Consider the following 16,087-nt stretch of genomic DNA (forward strand, 5'->3'; position numbering starts at 1 on the left):
AGATGCAGGTGGCTGTGTGGTTTCTGTCCAGTTCAAAATGGACTGCAGAGCATTTCATTCTTCCCCAGAGGTATTCCAGCTTTTAAGAGATCTGGCATTTTGGGAACAGGGAGGCAAAGTATCTTCGCTGTGGGATGGTAGGTTTAATTGGCTGCCCCATAACTGTCCCTGTTCAAGATTATGATTTAATGCAAGCTGGTTAAGGTAATGGGATATGCTCATATGGTGAATCACATTATTTTCAATGCTGTCACCAATATGGATAAGTTAGTGTTGACAAAATGTAACAGTGATTATTATTGTAGGTTTTCAAACTGTAATATAATCCCAACTGCCACTACTGAAATCAGTTGATATGTGTGCATGCGTGCTGTCTGTATGTCTGCTTAGATACGCAAATGCTACAGCACCAGCCTTCTGTGAGGAGTAATTTATTAGTGCTGTAGTTAAATGACCAAACACAGATGTGTTCATTATTTGTGTTTATCCTTTTATAGCTCTGACTATATATTTTGTTTTGTAGTCTTAGTCTTTTGCAGATATGTCATAAATACCAAAATTTTGTCTTAGACTTGAATATTCAGATTTTCCAGAGAAAAGTGCATCCCCTTTCTGAAAGATCTCACAGAAAAGGGGCACTTTATTTTCATATTCTTACGTAAGACTTTTGTCTTTCATTTTATATTTTTGTTCTTCAATGCATTCATGTAACAGGGTCCAAAGTGAAGCCACCTTCTGCACTTCAAAGAACCTGAAGACCAAATTGTTTGGTAGCTTCTAAAGGACTCATGTATGAATAAGGACAGTATGTGGGAGCCCACATAGATTTGATAAAAACTAATCAACATAATTAAACTTGTCTGTAATGTTTACTTTCAGGAACAATACAGCATTCCAGAAAAATACTATGATGCAGACCTTTGGGTAATATCCCAAGTCAGAAACTTGGGACAGCTCTCAGTAAGACAAGAGGGCATGGTCTTAAATTGTGCCAGGGGAAGTTCAGATTGGATATTAGAAAGAATTTTTTCACGGAAAGGGTGATCAGACATTGGAACGGGCTGCCCAGGGAGGTGGTGGACTCGTCGTCCCTGGAGATATTTAAAAAGAGACTGGATGTGGCACTCAGTGCCATGGTCTAGTGACTGCAGCAGTAGTTAATCAAGGGTTGGACTCGATGATCTCTGAGGTCCCTTCCAACCCAGCCTATTCTATGATTCTATGATTCTATGATAAATGTTATTTTATGTTAGGTATTCCTTTTTGCTGAGAGGGGTGCATAGCTATGTGGACGTCATTTCAGAGTCAATGTGGTGCACCACCGGATAGGATTTGAAATTTATGGGCCAACATTTCAAACAAGCAAGTTTAATCTCTTTCTTGTCTTCATTGGGAAACAAGGGTGCACAAGCGTATCATTCCTCTTTACTCATTCAGGGGTGCAAAATTGTCAACTTTCAGACACAGCATTTTTTGGGTAGCAGCGTTCCCCCAAAAGTAATTACACAGAAGCATTTTAATTTCAATTGTGAATTTCAATGGCAAACTTTATGTGTTGAGAAAACATAAAACTCTTCGTACTTTCACATAAGAACTTTGTTTTATTTTATTAAAGGAAATCTAATTTTTAATCATTCAAGAAACAATAATCTCAGTTTCAGACTTAGGTATGTAGGTTTTTTCCACTTTCTGTGTGGAAAATCAGATGTGTGGCTTTACCAGAGTGCATTCTTTTTCACTTTCCATTGCATCTTGCCAAGAGCTCTTATATTTCTGTAATAATAGCCAGGGTTTTGTTCCCAGCAGCAGCTGCTTGTAACATCTGTCAGGTAATTACAGAGATGAATCAGAATTCACCTGCCTAAAATGTGAGGATGAATTCCTAATCAAGAAATACAAGATATATTGCAATTCCATTTTTTATGCTTGCTAATAGTCACTACTATAGACAATAATAAAGAGCAGATGCATTCTGGGGGAGGTGTAGATGAAGCAGAAGTGTAATGGGGAAAGAAAAAAGGAGAAAAAAGAAAAAAAAAAAAGACTTCTCACATTTAACTAGTTAAGTATGCCTCTCGCATTCAGCATGACAAATTGACATTTGTTAACACCATTGTAAAAAGATGCTGCATCATATGCTTCACATTCTAGATCTTCTCCAGCACCTGCTGATGATCAGGCCCTCTGTTATGTGTGAGTATTGGAGATTCAGAAACTCATTATGGCTCTGTGTTGCAATTTGTCTGTAAAATCATTCCATGCTTCTATGACATTTGTAGTAATTTCAGGGATATATCCAGATATAGGTACATGTTATCTCTCTATGTGTGTGTGCATGCATATGTGGCTGCCCATGTAGATACATAAATGTATGTCTATTTAAAAAGGTATGGGTGTGTGTGTATCTATGTGCATATATATGGCTTTACATTGAAGATTGGAGCATACTTCCTAAGACGGAAATGAAAACACCCATTTTCTAAAAAACTATCACTAATATTTTTAAATTTTGTCTATGATAATCACTCTAGATGTTCCTGGAATGTGCACGTGTGTGTGTGTGTGTGTGTGTATACAAAGTTCATTGATAGAATTGACATGAATGAGATGTACTGATATCTGGATTAATCTCAGTATCATATTTTCTGTGGCAATTACATTTTACTTCATGTATCAAAAGGTTTAAATTCGATCTTAAATGTTAATGACAATAATTTGTCTCGAACATTTTCTGTACTTTGTTATTTGGTTTGTTGATGTTTTAAGGTTTTGTGTGGCTGTTCAGTCAAGCATGTGATACATGTTCCTCCTTACTGCATGCCCTGTTGTGTTCACAAGGTATTTTCATATGTACACTCTTCGGTGTTCTCATTGTCACTGCTTTCATTACTAGTACATTTCTGTGGGGGAAGGAAAGTGGTTGTAGCTCTCAAGTAAGGAAACCAGAGCACTTCCTCCTTAAAGTTTTACAGCTATCAAACACAGGAAATTATTAAACCCTGCTTATATTTTCCCTGAAATTGCTGAACTTTACTTTCTCTCATATATAAGAAATTCAACACAATAGTGGAGGAATCATTTACTTCTTTCCTGTTTTCTGTGTTTTCATCCCTATTTCTTGGCACTTGTTTCTCTTACTCTCTGAAGAGTAATTTTTATTTCCAGAGAGATTTTTATTTCTACTTTATAGTGTAGGGTCAACAGAGTTGTCCAGAGAAGCCCAACACCTGTCTTGTTCTGAGCCCTTCATCACACTCTTGAGCTGTTCAGGGTGGTACAGGATGTCTTCAGACCTCACTGCAACTTCCAAGAAGGGAGGTATTAGTGATCCAGCAAGTGATGATGAATTTGGTAACTGTGGGATGTCTGCCCATGAAGCACTAAAAAAGGGAAAAGATTATTGACACATAAAAATCCAAGGTCTTCAGTACAATATGCCTTTGTGATATGTCACAGAAGGCAGGATAGAGAGCTACATAGCAAAAATTACTTACTGATATATATGTTAAACCTGATTTTAGAAGAGATAGGTTTTTGCTTAACTTTGTGTTTCAGTAATAATGTGCAAAGGAGAGAGAGGAGGAGGAGGAGAGTCACATAAGTAATACAGCTTAGCTAATATGAGCACCAAGGGGAAGCCTTTGCAGTTAACTGAACTTTGGAAATCACGAGTAAGATACAAGGGTGAACTCAAACTGAATATACCTTTTCATGCATCTGATTAATGTATTTTAGTTTTCTTTTCTATGCTATTTTTTCCAAAATGCAACTGAATGTTTTTATTTATATTTATGAAGGAGCTGAAGCATTTTTAAGGTTTAGCTGCAGATAAGAATGAACAATTAAAAACACCTTGAATGTTCTTTGAGTGCAATTAGGCAATTAAAACTGTAATTAAGCACCATAATAGAAATAATGTGATTTTTCCCAGGAGCTGAAATGTAACAGCTCCCATTGATACAATCTAAATTTGACTACATCTGTGGAAAACAATTAGATAATTAACTTGCTCAGTTTTAGATACATGTTAAAAAATAGTGTAGTGAACCTCTTTTCTTCTGAGTTCCTGAGCTGCACACAGAAAAGGAAGCTTACCTACCTAAGAGACCTATTGGGAGATGTTTGTAAGTAGCATAAAAGACTTCTTGAGAGCATCCTTTGAGCTATACCTCTTGAGTGTCCCAGCACAGTGTCAATTATTCATTCATATAATGAAAAAGGGCAGGGTATCCCAGAAGCTGGACTGAATATGGTTTACCTCCTCCTTACCAGATCTCATAACACTGATGTTGCCCAGAAATATAAGGTAAGGTCTACTACAACCTTTAGGCCTTTGGACCCTGTATAGTTGTCTGACATGTGCTCCTTGCACAAAAGGACTGGACAAAAGTTGTAAGTTGTTGAACACTCTGCTGTCAGTGATCACACTCTACTGTCTACGTCCAAGCTGAATCTGGGCATAGCTGTTTCCTTTTTAGAAGCCTGCCATTCTCCTTTCAGTACTTTGAACACTAACTTTTGGCTGCAGTTTAGCATAAAGCCCAAGCCTCATATTCAGCAGAGTTGCTTGCAGTTTTGGGATCTTTACTCCATCTGTCTTTGAGGGAAAAGTAAATTATTTCCTCTTTATTTTTATAGGTTGAAAATTAATTAATTTGATTGGGATGAAGCTGTTTAATATAATTGGATGATTGGTACATTTCCTTTCATTGAAATGCATCTTGTAGCTTTTGTAGAGGTTGTTATACTGCAGCAGTATTTGCCCCATGAGAGTTCTGTGGTATGATACTAGCACTTCTCTATAGTTTGATGCATTTGGAGTTATATATATATACTGAGAAGTAGTAGTGGTTATTTTTAAAGCTCTTTCTACTCTGGCCTTTCTCTGTTTCACCGCTAGGCCTTTGCAGAATGGCTGCTTTGTCTTGCGTGTTTCCCATTGCTGAAATGCTTCCAAGACAGATAAGAGTCAGTGACCTTCTGCTGTTCCCTAGTGTAGTTTCTTCAAAATTAAAACACTTTGTCAAGCTCGTAACACTTACGTGTTTGAGAAGACACCAAAGCAGAAGAGAGAAGAGATGTAAGGAAGAGAAGAAGCTGGTGATAATATGGATGATTTAGGAATTTCCCTTAAAAGAACTGGAGAGTTCCTCCTGTTCAGCACCCCAGACACCTCCTTAATGACCATTTTTGCATTTTTGTAAGTAGGGTAGGTGTGACAGAAAGTAGGGAACATTGTTTAGGACAGATGAAGACAACAAATACAGTCTTTATGACAATTTTGGTAGAATGGTTTAGACAGATGGGTTAGTCATACAAAAGTTTATTTGCTCTTCCGTCTGCTGCTTTCTGTAGTCAGTAGAGAACCAATGAAAGGGAGAATAAGTGGCAGTCAGGTAATTACAGACAAGAAGACTGACAGACAGGAGAGGCCTCCAAATAAATGAGAGACTCAAAAGATAAAGGAGTCCATGCTCAACAGCTTGTATGTCCCTGTGAAGTGGTCAAGATGTTCTGCTCTGTGGAGCAGTATGTTCATATTTCTTTTAATCATGTGGTGGGTGGGAGGCCAACCATTTTATGTTCTTTTTCTGTCAGGCTTGCTTCTTGGCAGACTTGGATCCAACAGCTGAGCTGCTTATCAAACAACTGAAGGCTTTTAAGAAGACAAAACATTGTTAAAGGAGAGCCATCTAAGTAGCACAGTTTAGATCCTGGTGTCCTTTTGCTGCAGAGATAATTTTTTTCCTTAATTTTTTTTTTCCTCTTATTTTTGCTTCTTCCTGTGCAGTCTATTGGGCTCTTTCTGTCATTCAGACATGATCAGGTTACAGGAAGTGTTCAGGAGTCTGCATGTCATTTGGCTGACAGTCATTTGACTGTCTCAAGCTGTCATGAAGGGGTGGAGCAAGGTGCTGAGCAGGGGATTGGTCCCTGTTGCATAGGTGGTATGCTGTAACACAGCATTTTTATGTCCAAACCTATGCAGTATATTTCACCAAAATCAGAGAAAGCTAAGCTAGACTCAGAACCCCTCAGGGAAGCACAAAATATTTTTCAAGCCAACTTCTAGGAGCATTTTAAGAGGCATTTAGGATTCTAATTGTACTTCACACCTCACCTTTGGTCTTTGTCTTTGCACAAGGCATCTTCTTTTTGACTGAAGCTGGATTTTCTCTATTGCACTCCTGTTGCTGTTCAAGCACCACTTGCTTAAAATGGAGTTTCTAGCCTGTAGAAGATTGTGCTGTACAGCTGTCTAATTTGACCATGACTGCATATTGTTTGCAGAATCAGAAAGGATTCATGTAACTGCCATTGTACCAGCATTGTGGCTCTGAAGTCAATAACTGTATGAGGTAGTCTCGAGTGGCTTCGTCATATCCATTCCTCTCACCCACCAAAGGTAGGACCAGCAGGCCTCATGCTACTTTAATCATGTCCCATTTTATTGCAGTATTACCTATGTGCCAGCAGAAAATTTAGACGAATACAGGGCCAGTTTGGGACAACAGATGGAGGGATCTGTGCCACTTGAACTTTTTCCTTCACACACTGTCAGGTGAGTCAAATGACTTACTATCTTCTCCTGTAGAGCTCTCAGATATAACTCTTTCCATACACTTTGCATGGTTCAGGAAGGTAAGTTTTCTTTTAGAAGATCTGAAAGATGGATGATTTTCTTCAGACCAGCAGCTATTACAATAAAAAGCTGTTCAGAATACAATTTTTGCTTTGACTAACATTTTTCCTGGCATTTTTGTAAAGCTGCTTTATAGGTCTACCCAAAAAAGAGACTGAATACTGTCTTGTCTTATACTTCTCTTAAATACCAGGGAAATTGATTTATTCATCTCCACAAATACTCATTACATCCAACATGAGATTTTTGGGATTGATGGTCTTGCCAGAATGTATACTGGAAATAATTAATGATGCTGTTCTTTTCCTTGCATTTCAAACTTCATCACCATTATGTTTTGTTTTCTTGAAATTAATCTCCAAAAGCAGTAACTGTTTTTTCAATGCTGCATCTGCAATTTATTTCATTTTGGAAATAATAAATAATTAACATCAGCTTTGATTAGGTTCTGGTTCCAAAATGCAGAGTCTTTTACTCTGGTTGTCAGTAGTTAGTAACAGTAGTAAGTTAGTGTCAGTAGTAAAATAACAACTTACTTTAGAAGCAAGTTGACAGGCAATCGCCAAACACAATATGTAATCTAACAGATATCTAAGAAAATAAAGTCCTCACATGAATCCTGTGTGCAAATTCTAATGCTTACAGAGTGATCCAATACTTGAAATTTTCTAGTGAAATCTAGCTATTGTATAGGTTCTATAAAAACAGCTTGCATATTCCTGTTCATCAGCAGGGAGCTTCCAGAGCTTCCAGAACGTGAAGAGGGTGAGGGAGAAGAAAGTGAACTTCAAAATGCAGCTTTCAGTAACTGGAACCAGCCAAGAAAGTAAGTGCAAATCCAGTTGCTTAGTATAAAATCTCATCTGAAATTCAGCTATTTTGAAAGCTGTAATGTATTTCAAGGGCAAGAAGAAAATCATAGAATTGCTGCTTGTATATATGTTGTGCATTGCAGCAATGTTTCACTGTTTTTTTTTTTTACTGCCACTGGGCTAGATCTCTGCGATTTAATAGTTTCTTGAATTTTTAGTAATTTATCGTTATAGGCTGACTCTCTGGGACCTAGTAAGAGGAGATGAAGAGAAGGATTCCAAGTTTTGATTAGAATTCAAAATAAAGCAATCAGTAGACACAATTATGTACTATCTGAGCAACTCTGTAGATAAATTCCACTTAAAAAACAAAAAAACTTTGTAAGGAGGGGTTATTTCTGAATGTTTTTAAGCCATTGGTCAGATTCAGATGTCTTCAGTGTTTAGGATTTACATAATCACAACAGTTTTTCATTTATTTTGGCCCTTTTTTTGTCTCACCAGGGTTGAACTCTGGAGAGAGCCTAGCAAGTCACTGGGGATCAGCATTGTTGGAGGACGAGGGATGGGGAGCCGCCTGAGTAACGGAGAAGTGATGAGAGGTATCTTTATCAAGCACATCCTGGAAGATAGCCCAGCTGGAAAAAATGGAACATTGAAAACTGGAGATCGGATTGTAGAGGTACCAGCCAAGTGCCTTTTGCTTGCAATACTTCCAGCATCTCAGGAGCTGATGAGGTGGTTGTGTGGTCCTGGGCTGACAGCTGTGTAATTGGTCCAGCTGGGTCCACTTGATCTGTACAGAGTGTAGTACCATCTGATGATGTTTGTGTGCAGACGGCTATAAGCTGAATATGCAACATAAAGCACAGATGTCTGACTGTGTGAGTCTGCAAAGCCAGCAATCCTACCTGCCTGTTTCAAAGTCAGTATGTTTAGGAAAAACTAATGCTTGGTGAAGCTGAAAGGTTTTACTTTTACATATTGTATAAAAACAGAAGTGACCGGTAAATAGCAAATCCCGCAAATAAATGCCAAGCTTGTTTCCCTCTTAAATTTGCACCAGATCAGGTTATTCATGAGCATTTTGTGCAGGAATTAAGGGAGACGATTTTTTTTCTGCTGACATGAAGAAACCTGGATTTGAGAGGAAGTTAAGAGCATTTCCTGGGAATAGGGTAGCCAGTGCTGTTGCAGGGGGAAAACGTCTAGATTTCTTCTTAGACAGTCCTTTGTTCATGCAGCCACTCTGGCATTCTTACATAAAGATATTGAAGAATGAACATACTGAAAGGAATGTGTCTTTCCTGTGATAATTATCAGGGACTCAGACATTGCCCAGTCTTCAGTGTCAGGGTATTGCAAACTGCACTTATCTTCACCCTGCTGGATATCCTTAACTGATTGTGTATCAGTAAGGATGTAACAAGCTGGGTGAAGTAGAATAGTGATTCTTCCCCTGGATCAGACTGGGCTTGCTTTATGTGGCAAATGTAAAACATTCAAGATACAAGATCCGTAGAAAGGATTTTGAAATAATACCTTTAGTATAGGTAGCACATAACAGCATGGAGGAATTTACAGCAAGTTGGGATACAGAGTTTGCTTGGTGGCCATAAAGTTAAAAAACATTAATTGTATCTCATTACCTGGATTTCTGTGAACACAATGGCTGTCTCTGGCAATGACACTTGCAGAAGTTGGAGTGAGTGAGTGAAATTAAGTAACAAAATGTTGTGTTCATATGGCTGTTTCTCAAGAGATTATTTCACTTTCTCAAGTTGTGTGTCTAGGCTTTTCTGGCTACTAGTGCATATGTTATTTCAGACATGGGTCTTCAGACATGTTGCTATTCAGTTCCTCAGATTTAGAGATTTCTCAGATTGTTTTTTTCTCTTTTTATTTACATTGGATTATTAAGTTTAAGGTAGAGTTCGACAATTAAAAAGGTAGGAGTAATCTCATTATATAACTGTGTGCAAGTATTGCCACTAACAAATAACCTTTGTGTGTTAGCTTCTAGCTTTTACTGTGTTCATTGTGAGAATGCTTCACTGATGCTAACCTCACCATAACATGGTTCCTACTTGGATCACAAGACAAACTGTTTTACTCACCAGTAAATACAAAGGCATGAAGAAAAGCAACCAAAACTACAATCCATCCATTGTAAACACTTTCTTCTAGAAAAGGGAAAGTTTTCAGCCCTTACCTAAAAATCTAAGTTCTGGATAAAGTGTCTTGAAGCTAGAATTTGTCTTAACTTGCTTCATAAAAATCAAACGTTAGAAAACTGGTACACAGAGCTGACATAATACTCCATAATGAAAAACCCTGCAGCACCTAACAAGTTTCAATTTGTATATCTCATGAAGTCTTGGGAGGTAGGTTATTCTGAGATAGGCTTTACAGGAAGCAGTATTTGGCAAGCGCTACCACTGTTCAGGTTACCTTACCTCTTCTTATTGTCATATCTCTTCTATTACATTGCCTGGAGGAAAACATATATAGAATCTGAACAAAGAATGTTGAAAAACTTGTTTGAAAAACAATGGAGAGTATTTATTTGCTGTCCTTTCAGTGCTCTTGGAAATCTCAAACCTGTATTTGAGGAGGCCAAGTAAATAGAAACTTTTCCACCAGTAGTGGAGGCTTGGACTTAGCTTTTAGTCAAAGTTCCCTTAAACAAAACCCAGAGCTGACTCATGGTAGCTTTTTGCAATGTTAAGATGAGGCCTTCCAATTACAGGTGGATGGAATTGACCTCAGAGATGCCAGCCACGAACAAGCTGTGGAAGCCATACGGAAGGCAGGCAATCCTGTAGTCTTTATGGTACAGAGCATTATAAACAAACCAAGGGTAAGCATAAAGAGTATGAAAAGAGTTGTAATACATAGTAATAGATGAAACAAAAGTTCAAGGCGATGGTGTTTGGGAATGGGATGTTTAATCCTGAAAGTTCCATCTTGGCTATTTTAGGAACAAAGATGTGATTTAAGTATTATTTCCATTTAGAATGAAAGCGATTTGGATTTGGAATTACGCTCCAGCACGCCGTCTTCAAACTATTTTGAAAAGACTCAAGAAAGATAATTTGTTGGGGGGGCAGAGTAGGAATCTTAACTAAAACCAGCTCTTAGAGATTTGACAGCATGTCTGAGGAGCGCATGCAGAAATACAGGACCTGTTAAAAAAATTCATTGGACATTAATGAAAGGACTTAGAAGTATGCGAAAGTTTTCCGTCTCTAAAGTGCATGGACATTGCAAACAAAAGTTACTGACCTTTAGTATAAGTTGCTTGCATCACTAGAAACTAAACTTCCTCATTTTAGTCTGTGTAAGCTGCATGTTTATTTACTAGTTGTCTTATAACTCTTGTTCCCTAGCCAGAGTCTGTTTATAGCCCTTCTTCAGCTTCTGCTCCCTATGGGCAGAAAACTACTAACCCATTTTATCATCAGTCATCTAAGGTAAAGTTGCATGAAAAAGCTCTGTTGAGTGTTGGTTATTGATACTCAAGCTACCAAAGTAAGGCTTTTGCATTTGCTGTGATGTGAACAAAAGAGCCACTGCTGAATGTTTGGGATGGGGATGATACCATTACTTTATCACAACTTACTTCTATTTAAAGAATGTTCCTGTGTTATTTTTAACTGTAGTTCTTGGTTCTCTTTATTTTCGAGCTATTAAGCTTGTTGGGTATTCCTTGACTGTTTTATTAACAGGCCCTTGTTTCTCTGTAAGCAGAAACATTGCAAATTCTCTTACTATACACGTGCATTGCATTGTGATCTTTGGAAATGGCATTATGTTTATTGTCTTCATCTTTTGAAACTTGCATCTGTAACTTTACAATAAGATCTTATAAGGCAATTTCCTGCTGTCATTCATGTGCAGTCACCCAGGTAACTACCTGCCTGCACCTAGTAGCTATGCCATGTATGTCGGCAAGTTTCAAGTGACGTATTGCTAACAAGTCAGTTTCTTCCTATTTGTTTTTCATTCAGACTGCTGTAGTAGTTAAATCCTACCCCAGAGTAGCCCAAATCATGCAGATGGGCTGTGAAAAGCTGGTTGTTAGTTTTGCTAGGAAGCAAGTATCCATCAAATCTATTTCATACAGGTGCTGCTTGGGGTGGTTCTAAGTAAGGATTAATATGTAACCATGGTTAGGGTCCCAAATAATTTGTAGGATTACAGCATTGTACTATATGTAATGCTAGCTAGTTTCTGATATCTTAGAATACTTAATATTTATAAAGTGATAAACAAAAGTTAGTTGCAAAAAAAAATCAAAAAACACTAAAATAAATAAATAAAATTTAGTTTTGAAAATAAATGACAGAAGGAAAAATACCCTTTATTTTAGTGTTTGTTTTTCTTCTCCTAGACTGTGCAGGAAATCATGTTAAGCCTAAATGTTTAATCAGAACCCCAGTGCTCCATATTTTGATCGTGGTAGTTTGCCCATATTTATACAATGCTGTTTCATGGGTTAGAATTTGAACTACCAGTATTATTTTATGTGCTTCAGCATCATGATTAAAGCAACATTTTGAATTAGTATGGCCAGTCTTTTGTTTTCTCTTTTACTAGTTTTTCACTTTTTATTTACAAAATGTTTGTGATTCTTATGTAATTGCTTAAAAATTTATGAATAATCAATTTAAAATATTATGCAGGTAGTGTAGTGGTTAAAGTGTAATAGGATCACTACACTGGCAAATTATTTTCCCAAAGTTCTCTTTATAAAAGAAAAAATCAAATGTGAATCACATGTGTAAACAACAAACCTTATTCTGTAGGGAAACTAACTTCAAGTGGCTTGCCAGTGAAGAAACTTTGTTTATACACAGCTCTGCTTCTCATTGCTGAAGATACTGTAGAACCAAGACATACATTATCTTACCAAATTACACTACTTTTTGTTTCACAAAATGTTTAGGCGTGCCTTTTCTCTTTTCAGGAACATTTAAAAAAAACAAAATGCTTTATGAATTTTTTTTAACCAGCAACATGGATCTGCATTGAGTTACCATAATATAAACATATCAGTTGGTCCTGTGCAAAAGCCTTTCACATTCCTTTCCAGTTACTCTGCTTCTCATTTTCCAGCAATGTTAAACTTACAGCCCTAAGACATATAAGTGTGAGATGGATACACCTAGTGTAGAAATTGCTTCTAAGTACATGCTGAATAATGCTTCCAACATATTATGCAAAATCAGAGCTATACCCTCTTTATTAAATAGATTCTAATCTCAAAATAGAACCCAGTGTAAAAACTATGTTAGGAATATAAATGCCCCAATTACATCCTTCAATTTTGTCTAAATATACGAACTCTTTTTGTGTTAAGTAAGAATAAGGAAGTACCTTGTATTATTTAAGAGGAAGACCAGATAACTTAGTTTCAGTAAACTATAAATTCAGAAAATGACGCATGCATGCACACATACACAAAATGATCTGTAAAAGTTATTCAGGATAAGAAGTCTGTTTGGGTGCCTGATATTGGTAAATACACAGTGAGTATGTTACTACAAGAGGCTGAATACAATTATAAGAATTAGTCTGTGGTTTTCAAAATAAAACTAAACCCGACTGCATTGTTACGAATAACATGCTTATTCCAATCCAGAAATCCACTATTTTATAGTTAACTAATGTGTAACATTACTCCATATTCTGAGATCCTCGGACAAAATGGTACAAATGTCATGGCAGGTAAATTTTCTGTTCTTCATTCTCATGAATTCTGCACTTTAAACCCTTTGAAGTCTCGAACACACATAAGAATGCATTCTTTTCCTCTGCACACTGCTGAATGTAGCTGATACAAACACAGGGTAAATACAGTTTAGCTTACCTTGACATATCTATAGCAAAGTGTAGGAAGTGGACCTTGTTTGGTTAGTAAAAACTGCTAAATAAATATATTTTGTTTCATGACATAAAAAAGGTTCATTTAAAATTATTTTTGCTTAGTTTCTATTATGTTTTCCTTTTAGAACCCTTCCTTGCCTTTCCTGCAGAACAATCTTTTTTGTAGGCCAGCTGTCTTCAGTAGCACTAACCCGTTTGCTGATTCTTCTCAGTTCAACACTAACAAGGTTGGGTGGTGACACACTGCGTGCTTTTGACTCACCAAATGTGTGTGCTTCTCTTCCATTAGTGTCTCTCTGCTTTTAAATTCTTTCATACCTATTTGGGTAAAATATTTTGCTGATGAGAGTGGAAATCCTGTGTTATTAATTAAAAGGACACAGACATGTTAGCATATAGAAAAGATTGAAAGAAGTTAAAAAAAAATACCAGCTCCGTTATTCCTGACCTCTAAATCTGGTCCACTCAGAGCTACCAAAGGAGGTAGTTCTGAATTTCAAAATTGGCCCATTGGTATATGTTGAAATTTCCACCTAAGTGTAACTCTCTCATCAGCATCAGGTGTTTTGCTGCTATGTACTTCATTTTCTATTTATGTGCGTAGGACTTTTCAGCTTTGAATTCTCATTTTTTCTTTTGCATGAAAAAAACCCCACATTTGCAGCTTTTGGTTTATGATGATGAAAATATTCTCCCACTTCTTCTTGAAATTTCTTTCAATGCACTATGAACAGAATGCTGACATCTTTGGGAAAAAAAAAATAAAAGTAGATGTGGTTAGTGCTTACTGCATGTTATTCATACTGGGAACAGAGGAAACCTCCAGCACAAAAATAAAGATTTAATACTTATGTGCATGCTTTTCTGATTTAATAAATTATTTTTAGCTGGTTATACATCCTGAAAGTGATTGTGCTCTTTTTCTATTTTGCTATGTTGTCAAATGTACTGAATGTACAACAAGCATTTGTGATATGATATGTGATGTATAATTGCATGTGGTTTTGAAATCTGTCTTTGTGTTACAGTTCTGAGGAAGTGGAGTAGAAGTGTAACATAAATTATGGCTTGTATGTTTTTATTTTCAAAAAGCGTTTCTGAAAAAAATTGCACTTACTTTTAGAGAAGACCTAATGTTTTTGCATTTGCTTCATAATGCCTGTTTTAATAGTGAGATAAGAATAGCCTTCTGTCATCTCTCTCTGCTTCTGCTGACCTAGCATTCATTTGCAGTTAAGAAACTTTGCTTAGTCAGGGTCCGTAATAACCCATTAAATATTTCTGCCCGTTTATAAATTAAGTGAAAGAAGTTGCTCCAGTTAGTAAAATGGATCCATAATTGAAGACTAACTGTTCATTAATGATGCTGTGTATTGCCAAAGGTGCTGTAACGTGGATTGCTGTTTTCTGTTACTGTAGGAGGTATCGAATCCAGTTAGGGTTACCTTCCGTTGTTCCCCAACTAACCCTTTTGCTCCCACACCATTCAAGGTTTGTCTTGATTCCAGTGAGTGGGTCCTACTCTATGTGTGCTGTACATGGCCTGTGATGCCTTCCAGAGTACTGCTTCCTCCTCTGTGTGTGTGCCTCCTTTGTGGAAAGTGATTCTGCTCCATACTTGCTGCTGTTTTTGATATTTGCTTGCCTGTGCTTGGGGTGACCCTGGTAGCCAGATGGGCTCATGCACTGTCTGATGCTTTGCATTTTAAATGAAATACTGTGCCATGGCACACTGAAAGTATTTCATGAATTAAAGCATTTTAGGGTTTTTTGTGTGTGTGGCCCGATTCAGGGAGCAAAAGTCTTATGTGTGTGAAAACTCCGCTGCTGGCACTGTATCCATGACATTCTGACTTCTGGAAGATGGGGGTGGCCCCGTCTCTCAAATGCCATTGTAACACCTTTTTTATTCTTCTCACAAAGGAGCTTTGCTTTTATTTTCAATTCAGTATTGCGTTAGGCATCCGACATATTCAGATTTATGTGCATGTGCACAGAGGTAAAGCAACAAGCATTTTTTTGTCAGTCAGTTCATGGTGCCTGCAGTTTGTACGTGCTGATCTGTCCGGATGCAGCGATGCATCTACACTGTATAGATCTTCCAGAGGACTTGACAGCAATTTTTAGTTCCTTTTTTTGGGTCATATTTCCTTAAATTTTGCAAATGTCTGTCATTTAGCAAGAGTGCCACTAATATCTGATGCTAATTTGGATTTTAAAACACAGAAGTTGATCTGGTCCGCTTTCATGCTCTATTTTCTAATTTTTTTTCAGTATGTTATTTAGCTTTCAAGGTAGAACTCTAGGAAGCACTCTGAAAAATTAGTGTTTCTAAAACTACTCCCCCTTGACCTGACACCAACTTTTCTCCATGGTGGATACATGAATTTTTGATTATGAAAAGTTGCTGTGAATGTTATTAAGTCATGTTTCCACCCTACTGTGATTCTGATGGGTAACAATGTCTTTGCTAGAATTTTGCTGCTTTGGTTGAGGTTTATGTCTGCCCTGTAACTGTTAGCCTGTTCTATAGCATGTTTAGTCTGTATAAACTGTAAATAATTTGTACATTAACTTCAGTGATAGAAGATATAATCTTGGCAGGATAACATTATCTTATATTTGAAGCACAGATAAGTGTACTAATAAGTTACAAAAAATCATATGCTGTTTATGTGAATTTTTCCTAAAAATCATTGGCTTGTGTGCCATATTAAAACTTTACAAAGTTTAGACTTGTAAT

At 37.0% G+C, this 16,087-nt stretch overlaps 1 protein-coding gene across 20 annotated transcripts in view; it reads left to right on the top strand.

Moving 5' to 3' along the window:
* Nucleotides 1–16,087, top strand: part of MPDZ (multiple PDZ domain crumbs cell polarity complex component) — a 93,050-nt gene that overhangs the window by 52,077 nt on the left and 24,886 nt on the right. For 9 of the 20 annotated variants that reach the window (XR_011723428.1, XM_071731770.1, XM_071731752.1 and 6 more), the window contains 7 exons: nt 2,152–2,193; nt 6,458–6,562; nt 7,374–7,469; nt 7,960–8,137; nt 10,205–10,315; nt 10,845–10,928; nt 14,764–14,835. Coding sequence is in view for 19 of the 20 variants with exons in the window: in XM_071731770.1 (XP_071587871.1) it covers nt 2,152–2,193; nt 6,458–6,562; nt 7,374–7,469; nt 7,960–8,137; nt 10,205–10,315; nt 10,845–10,928; nt 14,764–14,835 (688 nt within the window). In the remaining variant the exon portion in view is untranslated. The remainder of the gene's footprint in view (nt 1–2,151; nt 2,194–6,457; nt 6,563–7,373; nt 7,470–7,959; nt 8,138–10,204; nt 10,316–10,844; nt 10,929–14,763; nt 14,836–16,087) is intronic. The other 11 variants (XM_071731767.1, XM_071731769.1, XM_071731754.1 and 8 more) reach the window with 10 other exon arrangements.

Source organism: Heliangelus exortis, chromosome Z, assembly GCF_036169615.1.
Source record: "Heliangelus exortis chromosome Z, bHelExo1.hap1, whole genome shotgun sequence".
Classification (NCBI taxonomy): domain Eukaryota; kingdom Metazoa; phylum Chordata; class Aves; order Apodiformes; family Trochilidae; genus Heliangelus; species Heliangelus exortis.